Source organism: Zonotrichia albicollis, chromosome 6 (genome assembly GCF_047830755.1).
Source record: "Zonotrichia albicollis isolate bZonAlb1 chromosome 6, bZonAlb1.hap1, whole genome shotgun sequence".
Taxonomy (NCBI): domain Eukaryota; kingdom Metazoa; phylum Chordata; class Aves; order Passeriformes; family Passerellidae; genus Zonotrichia; species Zonotrichia albicollis.
Window position 1 is genome coordinate 15749934 of NC_133824.1, and position 25282 is coordinate 15775215.

The window sequence follows — 25282 nt, forward strand, 5'->3', positions numbered from 1 at the left end:
TGGAAATGTGTGAGTGTAAGTTATTCTTTTGATTTACTTACTCATGCAGAGGAGGTGGAGATGAGGCATGACCACATGGATCCAGTCACTAGAGAAGCAGAAAACAGATTGACCCTTACCCTAAGGCTGTTATAGTTTATACGCAACTGAGTTGATTCTTAGGACAAAATGGTGATTTGTCACAAAGTATTTGAAATACTTGAAGATTCTTCCAGCTCTGTAAAATATATGAAATTATCAATGAAGACTATAATGCCCAGTTGTGCAAATCCTTGGGTGATTACTAGGGCCTGATTGTGAGAAATTATTTATACCATGGTAGTTAAGGGAACATAAGCAAAGTAGTTCCATTATTTCCCATAGTTTCAGAAGGAAAGCCATTAAAAAATTAAATTTGTTGCAAAATGAAATTTAAAATGCAGAAAGACAGTATCCTTAATAGAGGCCAGAAGGGTCATATCCATTGATTTTTATTTTTCTGCATGGGATGTTGCCATCTGAGAATATTGTCATGTCCCAAGCTGAATTCTGAAATAGGGAGTTTGCAAGTTCATTTAATCAGTCTGTAATTATTGATTTGGTTCAGAGGGGAATGTATGGTCAGTGAAATGACAGGCTGGCTGTGCTTTCTATTCTCCTCCCAGAACCTAAGGGAAGACCATGGTAGCCCAAGATTATTGCCAGTATCTGTCTGGCTGTTTACAATGACTGCCCTATCTTCAATGATTCCTGCATTGCAATAAGGAACAAAAAAAGATTTCTTGTTCTCATGCATGTTCTGTTCACTTGCTTGAAACCTCAGAAAGAAATTTCCTCCAATACAGCAGCTGGCAGGTGTCCAAAATGGATTATAACCAGAACCACTACCCCAAGAGAGTATCTGCTTTCTGGGAAACAGAAAATGCACATCAATCAGAAAAGCACACACAAAAGGCAGGCCATAAAATGTTAGTAGACCTGACCACAGATGAAGCTTTCTGGCCTTGATACAAATATAACTTTGTCATGCAAAAGCAGTTATTGAGCTCCCAGCTCATCATAACCAACAAATTCATCTTGGGTAGATGCACCTCTTCTAGCTTGTGCAACAGGATAAACCCTACTGTTCCTAAACTGTCTATGGCTCATTTCCTTGACTGATCCTGTTCCTGTCATCAGTTCATTGGAATGTGGTTACAGAAATGAAAATATGTGGACTGAAAAAAATGTAGTGCCGACACAGTGAGAAGAAGTACCAAGTTATCTGTAAATGAGTCAACATAATCCTACAGACCTGTCAAATTAAGGCTGGATGGATCAGTGAGCCTGAGAGAGGAGAGTACAAAGGAACATAAAATGCCCAACAGAAATCTGCTCACACACATTTTAAGCCAAAAATGAAGAAAGAGGTTCTGAAACATGTGAAAAGATGAGGCTGGTAAACAAATAGAATTGAGGTAAGGAGTGGGAGGGAAATATACCTACTCATACTGTAAGGAAGTTACAAGGGAAGGGAAGGGAAGAGTAGATTCTTCAGTAGAATGGAAGGATTATATTATCTGAGGGTATCACTACATTTTTTTCAAGTCACAAGGACAAAGCATCAAAGAGACAAAGACTTCTTAAAGACTAACAGTGTGAGATCAGCCTACACAAAAGACAGGAAAGAGTTCCCAACAATCAAGGTAACTGCTGATAAAGTAGCACAGACAAATATATTTAGGTTTGATTTGAGCATCAGCTAGTGCTTGCACATAGATAACATGGACAATGGGATCTCTAGGTGAAGAATCTGGGGTCTGCAGTAAAAGTGAATGGCTCCTGTGAGGGATTCTGAGTGTCTGTTTTTACAGAGCACTCATCTTCAAATGGTTTTGATCTGCCATACCTATCAATAAAAAAAATTGAGCATGCTCCACAAAGCCTGGGCCCTTGGAGTTAGCTCCTGAATCTGCTAAGCTCTGAAGGAGTTGCCTGATTTTCTTAGCTGATGCACACCCCTTTCTTCAGCTGGGATGAAACCCAGGGTGGACCACGTTCTGCTGGAGACATCATAAGGCCAAGGGAGACACTAGGGAAGAAAAGTAAACTAGTAAGATTGATGTCTCCAGAGAAAATTCAGCTTTCAGTGCTTAGACACCCACTGCTCTGAGTCCCCTGCCATTGTTTGGGTGGATGTTTGCTGGGAAGCGTTTTCACTGTTCTTGGAGTCTATGGAAGAAAGAAAATTATTTATTCTAACAGATAACAGTTTGGACACAAAAATAACCATTTCCATCTGGCTATAAATGAGGTACCAAACCTTTCATTAGAACACTTCTTTTTGATCTAGAATACTTAGTCATTCAACCTGCTGACTATTAAAAGCTTGACAGTTTAACATACAGAATCAAGACATTTCTGGAAGCTGGAATTTTCTCTCCATAGACTGTTCTAATTTTAGACATGTATAATTTGTGATTTTTCAGTACGATTTGAAAAATGCAGTTCTTAATGGTTTTTTTTCTCTGTTTAATAAAATTAATATATTTTTGAGTTATGTGATGGTATATTTAATGTTTGATGATAATGTGATTTCATTTTACTGCCAGCTGTCTGAAAGACACATCTAAGTGACTTAAATGACTCCTTTTTTTAGCAATATGGGAGATCAGCCTGTCAGGTAGCAGAAGTTTAATTTCCAGTGTGTTTACATGCATAGGCAAACCCCTTTTTTCTTGTTTTGCCTGAGTGCCAGGGATCAGGAGGAATGTTAGTACCTAGCAAGACTTCTCAGTTGTCTGGAGTAAAGAAAGAAATGGCCTCTGCAATTGTTCTTCTTAATTGACTTCTGTTTTCCTGCGTAGAAGTTTAAAAATCCATGGCAAATCAAGAGTTTTCTCACTGTTGAGCAACATGTAATTCCAGGAAGATTAATGTAATCCATCAGATCCATTCTTTTGTTCTTTGGATTAGCAAATTTAGCTAAAATCTAATTTCTTAGTCCAATTTTATGGTTACTCCAGGAGTTTGCAAGGTTATATGGATTCAACATTCAATAAGATTGAAGACTTAAACTGAGGAACAGGAAATAAGATCTTAAGTCTCTTTTAATCTTGTTGTGTAATTTTACATTTTGAATTTCTGTGGAAATACTGATTTTATTTTGGTGTTCACCATTGAACATACATGCTGGTATACTCTGTGTGATAGTTCCCCTGACCAAGAGGATAGATTATACCTACACCAGTGTGAGTCAAGCAATAGTGCAATTTAATGTGTACCCTTTTGGGATCCTAATTTTTGCATTTTATTATACTAAAAAAATAATGGGTTCATTTTTTATCAGAAGATTGAGTCAAGATCTAATTGAATTAAAATTGGAATTCAATTACAATGCACAAATTACTTTAAATGTTTTATTTTTGTTACCTATCCAGACTGTTGGTGGTAGTTTCACTTAAAACTTTAGAAAATATTTTTTACTGAAAACTGAGCATTAAAACTCTGTCTACACTTATGGAATTGAACAGGTTGTTTCTGTTTGTTCATGTCTTTTGCTATTTTAAACTAGCTTAATTTCCACTCTCACATGTTATTTTTCTTAATATTTTGTAAAAGAAAAAGAAACTTTCCTGGCTTTTCAGCTCCCAGTTGATTTTTCAGCTTTCAGTGAACAAGTTTTTGAACTGAACTAGTTGAATAAACAAAGACATTTCCCTGTACTAAGAAAAAAGCTGTCAAAATAAGATTCCTGTCTTTTAATAAGCCGCGAATCTAGAAGTTTGGACAGTGGGTTATGTGGATTTAGTGGTTTGGTTTAAAGTGTCAACTGAGAACCTGTACTACTTGCTCTTTTCAAGTTGATTTTTTAACAGGTTATTTGAGAAAAACTCCAAAGGGAATATAGTTCTGCACTTCAGATACTTTGGTTTACAGTCCAACAGAAGTTTAAATTACCTATATTTGTAATATTTCCTGCATGTCCATGACAGCAGCAGTGGCTGATAAAGGAGCAGATACTGAGTAGGTTACATGCATACCTATTACACTGAAAACAGTAAAAATGTAATGTCCCTCCCACTACTGCTGGAAGATAGGTGCTCATAATTTCATTATATTCTTTCTTCCTACAGGTGAGTGTGCTTTCTTCCAAGCCAATTCCGGTTGGTTTTTTTCCCTCTTCATTGTGGAGCATGCAAGTAGATTAAGGAAGCCCACTACATACTGAAAGTCTTGGTTTGGCCAAAAATTAGATTAGAATTAGGGTGAAGATATTTAGGTACTGAATGGTACAAATCCTGACTTGTAAAACCAGCCCTAGACTGACCATTCCAGTGTCTCTTCAGCTATTCTATGAAGATGAATCGTGTTCATTCAAAGAGAGGCCATGTTCAGGTTTTCTTAAAATGCAGCCTGCATCATTCTTTGCTTTTTGTCACCTGTAAGGCCATCCTCTTGCATTGCTGTAATACTGCTAGCTGAATTTAGTTTTCTTTTCTCTCTCTTTATAAATTTCTACTGCCAAACAGTTGACAGCAGGATGCAGCCGTGAGTATTGTGGAGTAATCCCAGGAGATGAATGGCTGTCCCTCTGTTTCACACTGGAATGTCTGTACTCCTGGAATGTCTGTACTCCTGTGGGGTACCTGCTTGGACTGTGAACCCCCTCTTCCTTCCTTCTGGGCTCCACTTTTGTCCAGGGAGCCTTCCTGCTTTCAGGCTGAGTGCCCCCGGTGAGGATGTAATGTTGGTTTTGTTTGGTTTTTTTTCCCACACAGCTCCCTTTGAATTCTCTCATTTAATGCCGGGAGCTCTTTTCAGTCAGTTGTTCAGTCAGTAAAATTTACGACTACATACTGCTGTCCCTGAAGTTTTTCCGTAGGTGTGTTTAAAGTGTGGTTTGAAGGAAATCAGGATGGTGACTCTTGCTCTTTTTATGATGAATAAATGTCTCTCATTCACAAAAAACCAATAACAACAAGAAAACAAAAAACGTGTTCCCTGCCCTCTCTCCGTACTCCCAGAAAAAAAGCCTGCATCCTTTGCTAGGTTTCCTACGGGAGGGCTCTTTGGAGAGGTCGAAAACAGGGAGCTTTCACCACCCTTCATACTAGAGTTGTTGAAGCCTTTTTATCCCAGCCAACAAAAACTCTTTACTGCGTTTTTCAGTGCTGCTTAGAAGCAGGGCAAAGTTAGAGCCGTGTGCTTCCGCTGCCGAGGAGAAGCGGGAAGGAGCTGAGCCCCGCTCCAGGGCTCCTCGGAGCGAGGGCGCGGAGCTCTCGCGGGCCGCTCGGGGCTGCCGCTCGGCCTCTGCCCACGGGGCGGCGCCAGAGCACCGCGCTTGGCGCGCTGGGGCCGCGGAGCCTCCGGAGAGCCGCGGCAGGCCCGGGCTTTCCTGCGCGCTCAGTGGAGCCCGCTCTCCCTGCCAAGGGGCGGCCTGGGGCAGAGTCGGGACTTCCTGTGCGCTCGGTGGAGCCCTGCTCTCCCCGCGGCCTGGGGGCAGAGCCGGGGCTCCCTGTGCGCTCGGTGGAGCCCTGCTCTCCCCGCTGAGCGGCGGCCTGGGGGCAGAGCCGGGGCTCTCTGTGCCTTCAGTGGAGCCCCGCTCTCCCCGCTGATGCGCGGCCCGGGGGCAGCGCTGGAGGAGAGGACACGCACCATTAGGGAGCGGCTGATGGCCCGGCCGCTGGGCTTTCGCGGCTTCCTGGCGCGGCGGTTCCGGGGCTGCCCTGCTCCGCTCCCTGCGGCGTCGCAGCCGTCGAACCCGGGGTAAGGGAATGCTGCGAGCTCCGTCTGCAGCCCTGCGTTTGTTACCCGGCGGCTGGGCAGAGAAAAGCCGAATAGGATAGCGTGTCTGCCCTGGGAGGCTTGTCGCGTCGCCCCGCACAGTACTCGGGTGCTGCCTTCAGCCACCCCCATCTCTAAGGGTACCAACCACCTGCCCATCTCTTCTGCATTGTGTTTCGATGCCACATTTAAAACTTACTCAGAAATCTGGAAAAGCTTTCCAAAGTAATATCTTTAAACAATCTTCCTTTTCGTCTGAGATTGACAGACACTTAGTGAAGACCAGTCCAGGGTCCCGAGGGTGTGAAACAACAGTGCAACCATTTCATGTTGATTATGGCACAGACTCATAGAAATATACATTATATGAGTCTGGCCCAGGTTACTCCTGTAGCTCTCTGGGAAGACAGCTGGGAGAGCCTGATTCTGCATGATGTCTGAATAGATAGAGCATATGAATGTTGGCTGCTTTGGGGACCACTGCACACTGGAAAGTACAGTGGACATCTTTGAAAATCACTATTTTATGGTTTCCCTCCATTAAATGCTGCTGTTTTGCTAAACAGAGATGTAGGGAAGCTCTAGTGTGCCTGTTGCCATCAAGTTTAGTGTACAGCAGCTAGCTTGATGGTGAGGCACGAGGAGGTGCTGGTGGATGGTCATGTAGGGCAAGGTGGCAAGGGAATCTTTGATTATAGTTTGGTCCTGTGTGTAACTGTGGTAGAGAACTGATCAGACCTCTGCATCTGAGGAAGGTTGAATAGAAGACAAGCTAACATAAAATGCATTGATAAAAGGTCTTTCTATTGCATGAAGAGTGTTGGTGCTCAGGCTCCAAGAGTCACAAGCCCCCAAGTTCTGTCTCCAGTGGCACTGCCCAGATGGTGCAGCTCAGAACATGGATGTTCCTGCTGGTGCTGACAAACAGGCTGAGCTCAGATCTGGCTTTAGCCCAGTGTATTCTTTAGCTTCTCAGGCCTAACTAAGTTGCTCTGTGGATTGTGAGGGAGTGTGGGAGCGCCTGGGAACAAACATATCCCTGGGCACCAGTGGAGAGTGTAAAAAATAGATGGCATGTTAGTGAGAAAGCAGCTCAGCAGTTGTGGTGTTGAGGAGCATGTACTCATACTTGCTTGCATAGTGGTTGATAGCTCAAGCAAGGTTGTGAGTGGCTTCCTGTAACTTGTCGAAGCACCACTGCCCTCTGTCTGTCTTGCTTTCTGTCTCAGTGGAAGGTTTTGTTCCTAAATCCTTGCTGTATAGCCATTTAGATGGTCATGGAAATGCTGAGTGTTCAGATGCAGCAGAGTAGTAGAATTCCTTCATCTCTTGATGTAAATGCCAAAAGCTGCAGAGACTATAGCAGTGAGGAGTGGGTAGAACAGTCTGGGGCTTCAAGCTTCTTACAGGAGCTACCTGATGACATCAGTCTATATAGTTTTGAGGCCCTCCAGGAAACTGAGAAACATGCTGAGAGCTTGAATTCCAGAGTATGGATTTCTATTCAGGGGATAAATATTGCAGAAAACTCTTTTGCTGTCTGGTCCATGAACCCTGATATCCTGCAATCCTGTAGTATCTTTCTCAGAGTACCCCAAAATACTTAGCTATGTTTTTAAATGCTTCACTGTCCTATTAGTTGGTCCAGAGTTTAAAGTCCTGACTGACTGATGGGGGCCCCAAGGCATAGAACTAGGTTACAGGATTGTTGCAAGGTCATACTAGTTTATTAGCTCCCATTTGCTGGCTTAAAACTTTAAAGGTTTTATAAAGCTTCAGAGCTTAAATCCCCTTTCAATTCTCTGTCTCTGTGATTTTTGCCTTTATTTTTTTAAATGTAAACCTATTAAATCTCCTATGGGCAGCCTTTTCTGTTTGTAGATCACATAATCTAACTCATGGTGGGAGGAGGCTTCCAAAGCTGTACATGCTAGACAAAAATCCTGCTGAGTTCTGTGTATTTATTTAACCTCTGCAGAACCTGACACATGCAGAAAATGGTTTTGTCCTATGTCTGAAAGGAACAGTGTGCTTGTGAACCATGTGAGGATCCATTGGCACTTCTGGTCCATTCGTTACCACAAGTGAGTGTTAAACAACATTAAAAATGAGAAAATAATTTTAAATAAGCAAGTTGTGGGTGTTAGGAAATCTCTGAATTACTGACACTAGCTTTTGCTCCATTTGGGTATTTCTTTACTGTGTCAAGGACTGTAAGATCACCTGGAGAGGATTCACCCTGGATATGGAATGGAAGACAGCTAGGGAAGCTGCAAATTCCTATTAGTGCTGTTTGGTGGTGCCTTTGGAAAGACAGTATCACCACATATCTCTTCTCTTGCACTTCTCCCTTTCCCAGCCATGCTGTGAGTGCATCATGCCCTGCCTTTGTATGCCAGAAGTCAAAAAAGAACAAGGGAGTAATGGGAAATCTGATATGGAAGTCAGTTGCTAAAGAATAGGGATATAATTAATGCCAGTCGACATAGTTTTATGGAAACTAGGTCTTGTCAAACAAACTTGATCTCAATAATATAATCTCAAAGAATGGATTGTTAAAGGCAATTTTATAGATGTGAGGTACTTATACTTTCATAAAGCATTTGGCTTAGTACTGCGTGATAGTCTGGCTAAAATTTTAGTATTACACGATATCAGTGAAGTGCCTGTTAAATGGATTAGGAACTGGTTAGTGGAGAGAGCTCAAAGGCATCATTTGTGGGAAGTATCACTGAATGAGAGAGTGTCCAGGGGATTTGGCAAGAACTGATATCAAGTTCAATGCTATTCAACAGGTTTGTCTATGATTTGGAAGTAACTATCAACCCTAGCTGAGTGTTAAGTTTTGCAATGTCACAAGATAGGGTGATAAATAATGAGAAAAACTATAATATAAAGTGATTAGCATCACAAGGAGAGTTAATTCTACCAAAATGTGTATTAGCAGTCATGTTCAAAGTAATACACTTGAGAGCAAGTATCTTTCAGTCCTCCATTCTGTAGCTTTATATTAAAAAAAAAAATTGCATTCCTTTGAGTTGACCACAGATCAGGAAGTGGGAGTGCTCTGTAACCTCTGTGTATGGCACTGACAGACTGCTAGTAGAATGTCGCATATACCTCAGTTTGTAGTTTTTAAAGCAAAGTAGAAAAACTTAAAAGATCAAAGCAGAGGAACCAAGATGATTTGGAATGAGAAAATAGATCTCAGCTAGTTTCAAAAAAATTGAGAATGGTGGTGCAGAAATACCTTAATGGAGAAAAAATGCCAGGTGCACTTTTATCCCCCCCCCCCCCCCCCATGATTTGAGGACCCTTTCAGGACAACAGGAACCAACATCTGGAACCTAAAACAGTTTGTATTAAAATTGCTAGAGAAATTTATATTAAAATAAGGTACATTTCTTTCAATAGAAGAGTGAGCAAATATTGGAAAGACTTAAAGGATGCTTTTTGTTTTGCATATCCTTAGCATCTCTCCAGTGCCTTAACGAAAGAGACATTTTAACTCATTCAGATCAAAGTGTAATTTTGTGATCTGAAATGTACAGGAAGGCATCCACATGGACTTCACTCCCTTAAGTATGAATCCATGAAATGAACACAGTGTTAAAGTTTCCTGTTGGCTAAGCATCATCTTTGTGTTTGCGTCATATGAGGTCATAGGCAGCACTGCAGTGTTTCACTGTGCCCATATTCAAAAAGAACAAACCACGTGACCAGGTGATGTATTCTGGATACATACACACACACTCTATATCCGTATAGAACTTGCAAAAATCCATTTTTCTTCCATCTTGTGCTCCCAAGCCACGAGTGAGTAAAAGCCTTCTGTTGCTAACAGCTTAGGCTGCATTTCCAACCTGCTGCCTTCAGTCATCTTGCCAAGTCAGGTAGCCTGCTGTGTTCCAGTCTTGTTTTCTGGACCCTTCACCTACACCTAGAGCTCCCGACTGTTCTGAAGACTTTGTTTGGTCCCTACTGCTCTATTTCCCTCTTCCTCAACCTAGAGTTCGGGTAGGTTGTTTCTGGCCTTCTCTACTGGTAGGCATCAATGTGGGGAGCTGTGAAAAACTAAAAAGGTGCTAAGGAAGTCTCAGTAGGTCCAAGTAAGGAAATGCTCTGTTGTGTCCCCTTTCTTTGCACCTATGAGTCTGCAGACCTAGGGGAGAGGCAATATTGGAAATACTCAGAGGCCTTGGACAAAAGATTAATAAGCAAAGATGGGAAAAGGCACACAAAGATATGAGATAGAGGAAGCAGAAAGAACCATATGAGGAGGCTGACAGGAGGTCTTTCTAATATATTTTTTTTATTAGAAAGTCTCAGGAGAATGAGAAAAAATGCAGCCAAAGCTGCAGTTTTGATCACCCAGAGGCTTATGTGTCCCTCTCATGAAAGAAGTGCAACACCATCCTGTTTCTTTCTCATAATGGACATGGCCGTGTGTCCTTTCTTCCTGTTTTGTGTTTCCTGTGGAGCTGGGTTTGCTGAGTTCAGGTAACAGCTGATCCTGTTGTAAATACTGATGCTGTGTTCCTGGCAGTACCCCTGTGTTCCCACAGTGGCTGTGGCCAGGGTTAGTGACCCTTGCAACAGCTGTGTGCCCTTTACCCTTGCCTTCATTCTCTGTAATGGCACTACCACTGATTTGATAGCATTCATGTTTAAGCCTCTCTCAGATCATTCTGCTTCCATTGGCCTTCTTTTATCTTAATTTGGCTGGAAGAAATGGCAGCTTTTCTTGTTTTTTGCTAATGAACCTGCCTAGAGCAACTGTGCAGGTGGCAAGGAAAGCGATGTGTCTGTGGCACAGAGCAAAGCCTGCCAGTGTCTCTGTAGACCAAGACTTTTTCTCAGGTATGTTTCATGTTCTCAAATCCAATTACTTATTTTGTGAGTCACATTTTTTTCTGTTCCATGTGTAGTTAAATCAGCACTCTGTAAAGCTTTGTCAGAGGAAGAGAAAAATATTTGGCTTGTAGGATAGACAGTATTGAGCTGGTCAGGATTCTTATGTGGGATACTGCAAATATTTACTGCAGCAAATTTGAGCTGGACTTTTCCACAGGCTAGTGCAGCTGTAGGACTGAGCCCTTGCCAAAGAAGCACTTACTAATTCACACAGAATGAATAAGTTCCAATAGGAGAGACTGTTCTCAGAAGGAGAAGTTGCACTATTCAAAGTATTTAGCTAAAGGAGGAGCTAAAGTCAAGTTTCAGGTCCAAAAAAGTAGACCAGGAACTCAAGCCCAAATCCCTTATATCTGATGTAGGTCTTCTTCTACATGCAGGCTTCTGTGCTGCCTAATGCAAATTTGGGGAGCCAAAACTTGTCAATTCAACAAACTGAGTATCTCCCAACAAAGCTGGTTGTGCCAAAGACACAAGGAAAAGACCTCCACAGCCCATAAGCAGTTCTGTGGATGAGATGCTTGGGCAACTATCTAATTATCTCTATTAACATCTCCCTCTGGAGAGGGAGATGTTGAGAGAGATAATTAGATAGTTGCCCAAGCATGGGCAGACTTGTGGCAACTGCTTAACCCATGTCTCTCTTTTGAGTTCTTGCAACTGTCTTTTGTATTTGGGCTGCAGCATGTGGCAAATGAACTTTATGATTCCAACTTTATTTGGAATCATAGGGAAGATTGGGAGGTTTAAATCATTCTCTATGCAGTCTATGCCTGCAAAATACCATATTCCCTTTCCTTTGCCAATAGGAATGGAGCTGTGTTTTGATGTGTGGTGCTTTTATGTGCAGACAACTTTGGGATTTTAGCACATAATGAAACAAATCCTACCATTTCGTTTGCTCTACTTTTCCTGTTTTCAGTGCTGTTTTGGAGCAGTTTCTAGGATTGGTTATTTCAGATACATAGCTGCTGCTTCTTTGTGCCCAGTTGGACTGGGGCTACTAATCAGTGCTATCAAAAGACATCTGAGTAGGTCTTTAATTCACCACCTTACCCTTCCTAGAATTGTTGTTGTGCTTGCTTGTAACTGGAAAGATGTGTTCTCTCCAGACCCTTGGTATTGCGTCATGTAAGTGCAAGGTCACTTCTACAGCACTGGTTTTCATCCAGCTCCACTACTGCTTGTAAAGCATTCTCTGAAAACTGCTTGGCCTTTGGAATGAGACAGTCTCAGCCTAGTGCCAGTGGACATCTGGAGCAGAGTCACAGCTGGCATTGAGCAGCCCCCTTGACAGTAGTCTTGGCAAAGAAGTCAGGAGTTGAACAGACCATTAGATAATTAGAATCTACTCCAGTGCCTTGCAATTAGAGATGCTAAAGAAATGGATGCAGAAGGTCCTGTTGTACTCATAGAAGTAGTAAGTCCATAAGTGTAAGTAAGTCCATAATAAGTAAGGAGTAATAGTGGCTCTGAAAATGTTTTGTTTTCTCTGACACAAACCCCAGTATGTATGGCATGCTTTTGCAGAGTTTCCTGACCAACTGCTATCTCTCCTAGGGGACTTGCAAAGCCAGGAGGTTTTTAGAAGACAGGCCTGGATCTTTCTGTGGCTTGTTTACCATCCATATGATGGTTAAATGTTTCAGTTGTAGAGTTTTCTATTGCTAGTTGAGGAATCAGAGAGAGTGTAGTTCTAAAGTGTAAGCTGAACTTTAAGATATCTTTTCATTCTTCTCCAGGTTGAGCACAAAAGAGTGAAGAGTTTTATAAGTCTGAAAATCTGACATTGAAGTTGTTGTTCTTCTAAGGAAACAAAGGGAATGGGAATTGATCATAGCATCTGTTTTCAACCTTTTTTGTTTTGCTAGTACTTCTAGTAAGAAATCTCAACCTTTTCCATTTCCCCTCTGCCCTCTCGCTCTCCTGTAAAAGTGAGCAAGATTCATAGCTGGGCCTACACACTTAGAGAAGTTTGAAACTAACACTGAAATTGAAGCTGGATTTTCTGTAAATATTCCTCTTAGCAAAGACATTCCTAAATCAGAGGTGTTTGTGTCTATTTTTTGCAGGTCCTCAGATAAAGTGTGATGAAGTATAAAGTCACTAGTCAGCAACAGCCTGTCTGAATGGCCTTTAATGAGGCCTTGGTGCAGAGTGTTTTAAGACTTTGTCTTCAAAATCAGAGCCTTTGCCTGTGCTGTGTTAGCACCATTTCATAGCCAGAATCTGTATGAAGAAACTAAGCACCTTATTACTGTCTGGTAATATGCAGAGGGAGACCTGACTTAACAGGCCCAAAATTTATTTGGAATCAAGGGTCAGGAAACTCATGTTAATTATGATGTTGAACTGTTTCAGCAGTAGTTTGTAGTGCACTTTTCTCTCTGCATCAGTCCTGTGCTACATTTATTTCCTTTACTGATGGTTTTGACTGATACAGAAACTGCTAACGGATTTCTGTAGGGAAGACTTCACATTCCAGATAGAATCACCTCCCAAAATGAATATCACTTTTGATGTTACAGTGACCTGTGACAGAGACATTATTTTTACTTTAATTTGTGGCTTATAACAGGGGAGTTAAACAGATTTCAGGACTGTAGTTCAAACAGGTATGCATGTAGAATATTTTTCTCACATGAATCTTGCTGATTCCCTTCATTCTTAATTTTCTCTGCTGTTTGTCACATATCATTTCAAGAGCTAGCTCCATCTCTGACTGCAGCTATTCGTTATCAGTTCCTTTGCCTTTACCACTTCCATTTGTAATTTAAACACCCTAATTTAATAGGTTTGTCTCATTATTTTGATTAATCATATTAACTCATATTAATTAAGAGATGGATTTAGGTAATGACAGAGGTTAATGGAGTCAGTTTTCACTTTCCCCTGGTTTTTCAGGGAAGGGGGGACTTTGGTAGGAAGAGAAAATAGAAAGAGAGACTAGAAAGAGTGAAAAAGAGAAACTGTTAGGGGAGAAATCTCAGTTAGCAATCAGAAATTCCCTGCTAATTGAATGTCTGATTTTATTAATGATGAAATTTATAAAGGTCCTTAAGAAAAGAAAAGAATTTAGCCAGTTCAGCAGTTAAGTGTGAATATTAACTAACTCCAAGATAAAAGTTAAAATATCCATTTTCTTTTCTTTTCTCTAGTTCTTTAAATAAAAAGCTCTCTTTGACACTTCATCCCATTAGAGCTCTAGCTTCCTTTGCCACCCATTGCTAAATGTCTGGAGACTATGCAGAGAATGTAATGTCCTGTATGATTTAAGAAATGCTGACCCTGGAGGGCAGGAAGTTAATACATGGATCACCTTAATGCTTATTTTCCTTGGTGCTGATGAGGCTTTGTTAAGTGGGAGGAGGTTTCCAGCTCTGCCCCACACTCTGTCTCTGCTCTGTCACTCTTGTTTCCCTGAGGCTCGAGAAAACACCAACCCCGAGCAGAGTGTCAGATCCAGACTGAACTTTGTGTTGGAGCTGTGGGCTGCATTTCCATCTTCACAAAGGCATGGGGAATCCTTTGCTTGGCCTAGACCTCCATGGCAGGGTCTCATGGTTATTATTCCTGGGCGTGTGCAGACTGTTCCTAATTTGTCTCTTTCCTGTTTACACCAACACTATATAGGCACAGAATTCCATTTGGGGAGAGGAACTCTTAGCCCTACTGCCATTGTGCAAATAACAGCATGAGGGCAAGTCAGTGGAAAGGTCTTTCATGCTGTCCTCCATGACACTTCAACTGACCTGCTTCAGTCAATGTTTGAACAGAAAGTCATTTTGGAGCTGGAGTCAGTTGGTAGTGAAGTGTGGGGTAGCTGTGCAAGGCGCCAGAGAAAGCAGTGAACATTTTCCCTTACCAGGGAAGACATTTCCATGACAATAGTAACATTCCAATAGTAATATTTTTGTAAGAATGGTAACAAGTTGTACAAAATTTAGAGACTTAACCATACAGGAACAAAATCTGTTATGCAAACTCTAAATTAATAAACACAAGTAAGCATTTTGTACAATTTGTCACAAATCTGACACAAAAAATTAGAAGAAAAAAGTTGTTTTGTGAACCAACTGTTACCAAAAATATTTTAACAAAGTTGACACCTTTGTATACACTCTTCCAGCAAATGTTGCTGTTGAAGTGTGGTACCCATAGGTCACTTGTGCAAGGTAGCCAGTAAAGTTTGTAAGACCAGGTTCTGGTCTGAAGCGCAGTGCACTGTCAGCCCAACGATTATAGGGCAATAAATTACAAGGCAAAACACCAGGAACATGGTGACCATTTCCTGTGAAGTGTTTGGGGAAATACCCTTTCAGTGAGACCAATTGTGTCATTTATGTTACCTTGGTAGAATATGCTGTCTGTGGAGACAGTACCTCTTGAGAATCCAGACTGTGCATCTGTGGGACAGTCCTTGCTCTCAGCTACTTTAAAGTTTGCAACACAGACAATGTCGTATGAGTTTTTAATTTCATCCAGCTGAAGTGCTAATACCTAACCTGACTGCCACTCAGAAAAAAATTAATATTTATTCCAGAAGTTGATTTTCTGGTAATCTCTCAGTAAAATTGCGGAAATCTAAAGTAGAATTTTTCCATAATCAGTATTTCAGAGTGGATGAATGTGATACAATTTTGCTCAAAATGCACTAGAGAAGTTGAAATCTGATAGACTAAAGACTGACTGACCTTTTTTGTGACTTTGATGAGAACATCAAGAATCAATTTTGCTTTATGTATGGTATTCCAGAAAATGTTAAAAATATACTATATTTCAAGATTATTGGCAACTCAGGAATGTTGACTATTTCTATGAAGGTAGGGAACACTATAAAATTAACATTCTCTTTGTTGTAATTTTGTTTCATCTTTGCTTAATATAAGCATAAATCAACTAAGGAGTGACTTCTGTGCAAAATGGCAGGTGTCCTGAACAGTGGAGACACACGAGTTTGAAAGATCCAGTTGGTATTCCCAGTTCAGTATCTTTTGGCTTGCATATAGAGATATAAGCCTGTAGGACTTGTATTTCAAAAGCACGAGGTTCAGAAGAGAGAGAATGCTGGGTATGTACCATTAAGGGAATTCAGAAATAGATGACTGGGAGCATCTGAATGCAGCCTGACATTATGAAATGACCCAGCAAAATTTCACTAAATTGGGAATTAGAACAATATAACTGGCAGCATGTTTTTGTTCAGAGAGCTAAGGTCTTGTTCAAGCAGGGAAAGCCTCTCAGGCAGACTTTGTCTCTGTGGAGTCTTCCTTTGTGGTTACTGACCCATCACAGCTTCTTCTCTACCTGGGAGTATTTCTAAAACTCCAGTCCCCAAAATCCTGCTTTGCCTTGAAGAATTCTTACTTTATTAAAGCCTGCAAAGCTTTTATCTCTTCAGAAAAGCTTGAAATAGTAGAATATTAATGACTCAGAAAATGTAAAAGCCTGACAGAAAAATATAATACTTGTATATGGATGTGTCTGTATATGTGTGTATACATATATGTAACAGTCAACAGTACCTTGTGGTGTTTTAAGACATTTAGGAGATTATTTTGGAAACCAAATCATACTTGAAGTCTTTAATTTAGCAAAACAGTCAATGATCTCAGTGAAGGTTCAGATGGACAGGACATCAGGAACAATATTTTCATTGTGGAATTGGAAGGAAATACTCTTTTTTTGAGACTCCTAATGGATACTATTTGAATTAATAGGTGTCTAAAGGGCAAGTTTGAAAAAAAAAGCTTGACTTTAAAGGTTAGAATTTTTTTTCCCACTCCATCATTACAGTTTGATTTAGAGATTTTTTTTAATTACAGCAGACGTACAACCAGAGATTTGCATACTGAGAAAAAGTATTAAATAGGCAAAAGCAGATTGTACTGTTGGACTCTGACTACAAATAAAGATTAGAAAAAAAAATAGCACAGAAAAATTCTATAAATAGGATATTTTTCACCTAAATAAACCCTGTGGTAGTTTAATCCTGACTTTTTTTGTGTTGAATTTACACCAGATGAAAGTCAGTGGAGTTGCTGCACAGTGTACAGTAGCACAAGGTTAGAACCAAGTGCTGTATCATAAAATATTACATGTAAGTGTATACATGCTTCTTTATGGGTGCACTGTATCTCTGTGTCTATGCATATTCAAGAGTATATATTTCACAGCTGCTGTCTGCATAATTCACTTCCAAACCCAGCATGCGTTCATTTTCATAACTTTTTGTTCTATTACAATATTAATGGGACTATCAATGGGAAAGGACAAGAGAAGCATTTTTAATGTTTATCTGACAGTTGCAAATTTCACTTGAGGTTGTTTACTGGGATCTGATTGTTGGCAAAGAGGAGTAGGAAAGGCAGCAAGATGAATGGGATCACAGGAAGAAGAGATGTATTTATGGGTCCTCTTAGCACCATCTAAGAGTAATAAAAAGTCCTGTTTTACCCCTCCTTTACCCAGTCTTCAGTTTAAAACACCAAAAAGTGAGGGATTGTTTTAATTAATTCAATTTAATCCAGGTGGCCTGTTCAAAGTGAAACATATTGCATTTAAATATGTGAAAAATCGGTGTATATGTATATTCTTATCCAATATCTTTTCCCCAGTGGGAAAAATGCCTGCAAATAAGAGAAAGTTAATGGACTTGTGGGTGAATCTGCAATGTGATGTCAAACTGCGTACCAAATTACTGTCAGAGCTTGTCTTTCTTCACCTTCAGTTCTTGGACTATCCTAAGTGAGACTTATTTTTTTATAAAGTGAGAAACATTTTCCCAATTTTGCTCTGTAGTTTTATGAACTGGGGCATTGCACATCCAAATATTTTGCTCTGCAAAAAACATTACCTCATAAAAAAAAAAAAAGGCAAAAAAATAGCCTCCAAAACAACAAAACCAACAATCTTGGAATTTCATTTGTATGTTAGTTTATGTTTTAAACTGTTTGAGTTTTTCAACTAGAAGTTCAGAGCACCTGACTTTCCATGAGCCAATGTTTAAGTACAGAATCAAATCTTTATAGACTATAGGTAGCACAAAAATGGCAGTGTGGTAGCCTAAGGGTATTGTGTTCTGCTCTGGTCACCTCTGTCACAGACTACTGCAGAAACAGAAGAATTTCAGAGCTAGGTAAAGAGCAGGCTGAATTGTTTGGAAAAAAAAAAAAGCTGCTTATCTGTAGTGATAATGTGAGGGAAGAGTTTAATTTTTCACACAAAATGAAATAAATTTTAACTAGTTATGTAGATTTGAAATGCTAAATTTTCATTTCCAGAAATCACAACTTGTGTGGTTCTCTTGCTGTTCTTCTCATTAGGCTGGGCTTTTTTGGTGGTCTCTGTCTCCTTTGATGCACCATGACTGCTCCACTAAGAAACTTTTGTGAGGACTCAGGCCACTACTACAGAGCACTGTGGCAGATTTTTTCAAATAAAATGTATGAAGTTTCTACAGTAAGCAGAAACTTTCCCCAAAATTGTAATTATGTCAAAGGTAATTAATTTGGAGGAAAGCTTGCAAGAACTTTAATTTGTTAGTGTATAAAATAATAATTGTCATAGTACATAGTACATGAATTCTTACTATGCTTTATCAGTGGGGGAAAAATAAATTTGGGAAGGGACAGATACAATACCCTTGAGAGGGAAATCAAACAGCTGTACAAATTGGGGTAGTGGATGACTTCTACCATTTGCAGTCTTTTGGCAAAGCAGTTCTCAGACAGAGTTAGACTGCTTTGTCCTGCATGGAAAGTACTGTGTTAGAAATAGGTGTATCACAGGTAGTATATGGGAAATACAGCCTCGATGGGCAATGAGGGAATTTGACAATGAACCAGTTCACCAAAACAGTGACCTTTCCAAGATGCTGTTGTGAGCTTGCCTGATCCGTGAGCATTTGGGCTGGATTGTTTTGGTAGGGACTCCCTTTTCTGGCCTGTGGTCCTGCCTTTCCTGGATCCCTCTCTCCCATTCTGTGAGCTGGGGAGAGCCATGGAGGCAGACAGTCTATAGTCATGCACACAGTTCAGCTGCTTGGGAAACTGTCATGAGGGAAAAAGCGGGGAGGTGGGAACGTGCTTCGCTGCTGCTTGTGACAGAAATCCCAGGGAGACACAGAGACATCAGTGGAGTCTACACATCACTGCCCGTTAACTCCACTCACTGTTTATCAACTACCAGCACTAATCTCTGTTCAGTGTTATGTTTGGGTTAATTACTGTTAGGTTCCTTTCAGTAGTTAGGTTAATTACAGTTGTGTATTCCCTGTTGTCACTACCCCCAAAAGAGAGTCTGATCCTGGCTCGGTTTCCTGCCTGCAAAGTCCAAATTCAAACTGGGACTAAGGTGGTCTGGGGCAGTGCTTTGTTGAAAAGCCAGTGGAGCATCAGCCACGTTGTAGGTGTCTTTACCAAAGGCTTCCCCAGCACTTTAAAATCAATCTAGATTTAGTGTGTCCCTGTGCAGAGATCCTTCCATGCACTGTACACAACAGGCAGTGCACTTACCCCTGTGATCCATGTGCAGCTCTCTTTACAGTGCCACTGGTCCCTGCTTACCTTGAGAGCCAAAGCCTCCTTATTTGGAAGATCTACAGGAAAAGAAGAGTCCTACCCTTTAGTTTAATAGTGAAATTGTTGGTATAGTATCCAAACATATGTTAACTGGCTGCCGGGGCCAAACCCACTGTAATTTCTCCCCACTTTGCTGCCAACTGGCCTCTGGACTCCAGTTCTTTGTAGCAAGATGGCCTCAGAAATCTACCACCATAAAGGTGGCATCAGCAGTGCCTTTATTCTGTCATGCAAGTGTCTACATCTTCAGTCCCAGTCTATGAATCTTTCTAACCTGATTCTTCTGGTAAGAAACTAGAGTGTTTTTTGGTCATAGACACAGTCCTCTGCACAGGGGACAGTCTCATCTATTGGTCTAACCATTAAACTGAAAGTCCCTGTCTAAAGACACAAGTCCCTCTTCAGTGCAGTCAAGTCACTTGACTTCACTGTCCCAGCTTTTTCCTTTGAGGAAAGGAATTCAGCTTCTTCTTGCAGGGCAAGGGCTGAGGAGTGCAGCTGACAGACTGGCAAATGAGCCTACTGGAATGGAGTAGGCTCATTTCTTCCTCGTGGTTGTACCTGATCCTTTTTTTAGGGCGCCTGTGGTAAAAAGTACAATCTGAAGACAGACACCTCTCACAGCAAAGGTGGCAAATATTTGGTTGCCTCTGGAAAAAGCTCTGCAGGAGTGCTTTCAAAAGGTGCCTTTATGAAATAAGATAATACATAGGGGAAATGGAGAACAGTTACATGCTAAATTCTACTGTATGAGAACAGGACAGAGCTCCACAATCCTGACAGGAGGTTGGTTTAAAGTAGATGAACTTCTGTGCTTGGCTGCTGGAGGCTGTGGCACCTGAGAGCACTAGGATCTTTAAAGAGGAACTAAGCAAATTTGTGGATAACAGACTAATTAAATTGGTGCCAAAGAGAACTTGGGGAGGTACTGCTGAATGCTACAGTTCTGAAGGGAGAAAGGAGCTGCAAAGATGGAATTAGAAGAGATGGTACATGGCTCTGCTCAGCTTGCTTTGTTTTGGAGTGTTGTGTATGACAGAAAACCGATGTGACAGGACTAAACGTGAGGTGATCTGTGGACAGAATTACCAGAAGAGCTTGTGATCCCAGTGCCCTACATGGGTTTTATGTGAAAGTAGATACCTCTGCTGGCTCTGAGGCGGGTGTAGCACTTGGTGAATTGTTTCCTCAGGGTGATATTGACTGACATTATTATTTATGTGCTTTAATTTTCCTTAACATATCCCAGGCTGGCTGGTGGATGAAACTGAATGGACACCAACAACATAAGCCCATGAAAAAACATCTTCAGCAGTGCTATGTGTGCACCAAGGCTGGAGCTTTTTCTGTGGCTCAGGATGTTGGGACAGACTGTGTGCTTTCTGCCTCTTATTCCTCTGAAGCCACTTCAGCAATGAGCACTGATGTGCAGTAGGCTCTGCTGGAGCATGCTGGCTGCAGTGATTCTCAGCTGGGTGACATGATCACAGATGGTACCTGTTCATGCTTCATGCTTATCCTAGAAGCTTGTTTCCCAGGATCATCCCAAAATGTTGAGAACAACTATGTTGTTAATGCAGAAATATTATTACAATGCCTTTGAAGCTGTGATGCTGCAAGTCATGTTCCATGTGCTTATGTGAAGCTCTGCTTTAAGACACTTGATTCCATTTCCAGGTCATATCCTGAAGCAGCAAAGGTGTTTGCTGTATTTATTCTCTGTTTCCAAAGGAATGTCTTGCAGCTGTACACAGCTCCTCTCAGAATAACCTTTCGTAGGACACAATGGGGAAATTTGGGAGTTATGTTTAATATATTTATAGTTACATTTCTTATATTCTTAAAGTGCTTTGCAGGCATTTACAGTGCATTTTCAGATCCTGCTCCTAAAATAAGAAAGTGTTATGTCTAACTTGAGGGAAGGAGAGTAAAAGTAGAAGGCGGCAAAGGCTTTTGCTCAGGATTACCTAGTGACTGCAGATAGTCACTAGGCATTGACATCTGAAGTCTGGTGCTTTTATTTGTGCCTCAGAATTTGGCTAAATTGCTGATGGCTTGGGGAATCACTAAATAGTAACTTTGCTATGCTTGGTAGTAATAAACATACTCTCATCTGTACTTCTTGGGAGGATGGCACAGGAGTGTGCATGATGGGAAGGTTGTACAGACTGGCGAATAAGTCTCTAGGTTTCACTGGGTGCTGGGTACATGAAGATGAGAAGAAGAAAGCACTCTGAAGTATCAAGTTGAATTTAGAAGTAGAATTTTTTCTCACTGGACGTTGTAGGTGACCAAAATTCTAAATGATATTAGGTATTCAAGTCCATTGATGGGTAATAAATGGAATGGTTTTAATACAGCCTTTGGCTTTATTAACTCCCTAAAGGACTGGGTACTAGAAGAGTATGTAGACACTTTCCCAAACACCTGGCACCAGCTGTTGGTGAGACAGGATATTTGGTGTGATGGACCTTTAGTCTGTCTGCTCTTATGAACTTCACAACGCACACTTTGCTATGACAATCAATATAAGCTGTAGTCTTGAGAATGATGGATAGTTAGTAATGTTAAAACCTATGACAAGGTCCTACAGCAACTCTTCCACTTCAATATTCCTTGCTCTGTCCTTGCAACACTCTATGCAAAAGGCCAGTTCTCCACTCTAAGAAGTTGATAAGTATCAGGTAGCATAGATCTTGCTATCAGAGCTGGTGGTAGGGACTTGCTCAATCTGTGATTGCATAAGTCAGACTGATCTCCTGCTGTGCTGTGCTCATGAAATTGCAGTGTTTCAGAAGCAGTTTGAGATCCTTTTGTGTTGATACACAAGCTAATGTTAAATGTTGTTGTTCTAGACTTTTACAAATATGTTAATTATATTCTGTGTTCTTTAAGTGCTGTTACAGTCATACTGTTCACTTTCTGTCCTGAATTTTGCTGCCTGTGTTGTGAAGTAGCCTGACATATATCTGGTTTACAGGTGCCACTGTTTTCAAGCAAAGTGAAATTATTCCAAGCTCTTTTTGAAATGAAACACTACATGTGCCTAGTACATAATAAGTCTTTTTTCAAATGCCAATTGAGCAACAAAGCTGATGCCATCTCAGTGTTTTGTATATGTTTGAGAAGTCATATAGCCAGTATTAAGAAAAGCATGTATCCTGCATCAAACGTGTAAGACATAAATGAAGCAACAGGGGACAAAGCTTCTCAGACCCCTTCCTTATTCTCAAAGGTGTTAAATAAGTTTAAATTTTAAATCTGGTGTTCATTTGTGGGCTAGGCTTGTAACATTCACGTTTGTTTCTGTGACTTACATGGCTGGGAAAGGAAGAAATTTTGGAGCATAGTGAAGTTTTTTCAGCAATCACACACCTCTGTGTCTGCTTGGGAAGAATGTAAATGTGGCTGTGTTTCCCCATGATTGTCCAGAAGATAGCCTCTTCGGCATTCCACCGGACGGCCACCTGTCCGCCCGTAATAAATGATGGCTATAAAGGGAAGTGATTGCAGCTACGATACAGCCAGAGGCATTTGTTTATATTCTTATAATATGTATCAGATTGAATAGAAATTATCACAATTGACAAATGGAGAGTGAAAATAGTTGGTGGGTATGAGGAAGCTCAGTAAGAGCTGGGCCAGCTGCAAACTTTCTCCAGTGAAGGCTGTCACCAGAAAGCAGGTGTCAAGCCAGCTAGTGATGAATGGTGAAGCTGGAGGCTTGCTTGTGTTAATGATCCACATATCTTTGTATAGCAGCTCACAGTCAGTAAAGCCTTTTGTTGCTACTCAGAAAGGCTCCTGATGGGTAAAGGCTGTCATTTTGGCATGGAGTAATTCAGTAAATGGGAGGCAAAGCAGAGGAGTATTCTTGAGCATTTCTCCAGAAGAGTAGTACTGACATGCAGTGTTTCCCCTCATAGTTTAAGTGTTGGGAAGACCATATGGCTGAACCCAAGCAGAGCACACCTGGCTGGATGCAGAAATGCTATTATATGTTACTATAACGATAATACTGTTGTGTGAACAGGGGAAAGGGATATTCCTCAAACATTTTCAGATCAATAAATTGCCTTACATGACTGCTTTCCTGGATGGCTGCTACTATTTCTCCCTCTTGTCTCTGTGTAGATATAACTCTTCCTTCTCCAGATCAAGAAACTCAGTATGTCCAAGTGAGAAGTCTAAGAACTTATTAGTGGCCTGGAGAGAGAAAGTGCATTCAATCTGAAAACAGACTGAATGTTTTAAGCTCCCAGTAGCATCTGATCTTTTTTGCCAAGTCTTTGGAGGGATACTGGAACTAAAGAAAAATCTTGGACCAGAGACGAAAAAATGTCATGCCTTAACCCCAGCTGGCAGTGAAACACCATCCATATGCTCCCTTATTCCCCATAACAGGATGACGGGAGAATCAGAAGAGTAAGAATGAGAAAACTCATGGGCTGCGATAAAGACAGTTTAATAGGTCAAGAAAAAGCCATGCGCACAAGGAAAGCAAAACAAAGAATTCATTCACCACTTCCCATGGTCAAGCAGGTGTTCAGCCATCTCCAGGAAAGCAGAGCTCCATCCTGTGTAATGATTACTTTGGAAGGCAAATACCATAATTCTGAACATTCCCCCCTTTCTTCTCCTCCCTCCCCCCTTATATGTTGAACATGATGCCAATATGATGTGTGATGTCCCTTTGATCAGTTGAGGTCAGCTGTCCTAGCTGTGTCTAACTCCTTCTGCATACCCAGACTTCTTGCTGGTGGGGTGATGTGAGGAGAAACTATCTGAACCAAAACTGCATAAGAAACAATTTCTCAAGACAAGTAACAGCACCTGTGGTGCTTGACATAAATATAAAACAAGAGTGGACAAATATCTAGAATATATGCAGTTGGTAGAAGCAGTGAATATATGCCCTCTATATGTCCTCTATGATTTGCAGGAGAGATTTTTGGATTCTACATGTGAAGATATATTCCTGCAGATACCTGTAATGATGTGCCATATTCTTATTGCCTGTAGGAAGCTTTGGAGGTGGGGTTGTTGAAAGAGATTAAGTAGGAGTGGCTGTGGAAGAAAAGTGCAGGTGGGAGTGCTGCAGAACAAGTCAGTTCCATTCTTTGTGCTTTTTTCCCATTTTTGTTTGAAGGAAAAAAGATAGCATCACCATCTATCTTGAGTAGAGAGAAACCCTATGGAACAGGCAACAAGATCTAGAAGAACTTAATGTCTTCTTACCCTTCTGTTGGTCTCTGAAGATGTTCCATATGGGCCAAGCCTATTTGTGAGTCTGTGGGATACAGAGCTGACTTGACAGAAAGCTCCTCAAGAGAGAGGCTCATCACATAGCTACTGTCAGGAGTAGGAATAGACTGGGTTATAAGGTGCCTTGTGCTCTTCTTCTGTTTACTAAAGTATGCCTGGTGCCGGGTAAGGGAGGCTACCCCCTAATTATTGGAGTCTTTCCCTAAAGCTGTCTTTTCAGTTTGGTAGAAAATGTATGTCCCAAATATGAGAACTCATTACTCCTGCTGGATGATAAGTTCAGGGAGTGCTGCCAGTCAACCCTATGCAAGGACTTTGAACTTGGAAAGGAATGTTCTCTCTCTTAATTTTCTGTCCAGATATTGAATACTACTAGGGAAAGGGTTATACATGAGCTGGGTGATTGAAAACAACATTACAGAAAGTGAAACATTTGAAAGAAACTCCATTTATTTCCTCATGCATTAGCTCTGCTGACAGCTGCTACCTTAGGTTTCCCCAACAACACAGGAAGCTGTTGGATACAAATAAACTCTTTCTTTTATTATGCTGCTTACAGGTAGAAGATGAATGGTTATTTGTCTGGTGTCAAATGGGACACTAAACTGATCTGACTGCAGACCCATTGGCTTTGGCTTGCTTCCTTGTATTAAATTTCTTTTCACACTTCCTGTTTGTGCAGTGAGAAGGCTCCTCTCAGGGACCTGGCTTAGATAGAGTTCACTGCTCTACACACTGCTGTCTGCTCTTGCTAGGACAGAATGTTCTTTGCATAA

The 25282-nt window shown here is 41.0% G+C and overlaps 1 protein-coding gene across 1 annotated transcript in view; it reads left to right on the forward strand.

Annotated features, from left to right (window-relative positions):
* LOC141729244 (uncharacterized) overlaps window positions 1–25282 on the forward strand; it is a 79376-nt gene that overhangs the window by 828 nt on the left and 53266 nt on the right. The window contains exons 2-3 of the mRNA XM_074542145.1: window positions 5213–5727; window positions 7724–7829. Coding sequence (XP_074398246.1) covers window positions 5213–5727; window positions 7724–7730 — 522 coding nt within the window. The 3' untranslated portion in view covers window positions 7731–7829. The remainder of the gene's footprint in view (window positions 1–5212; window positions 5728–7723; window positions 7830–25282) is intronic.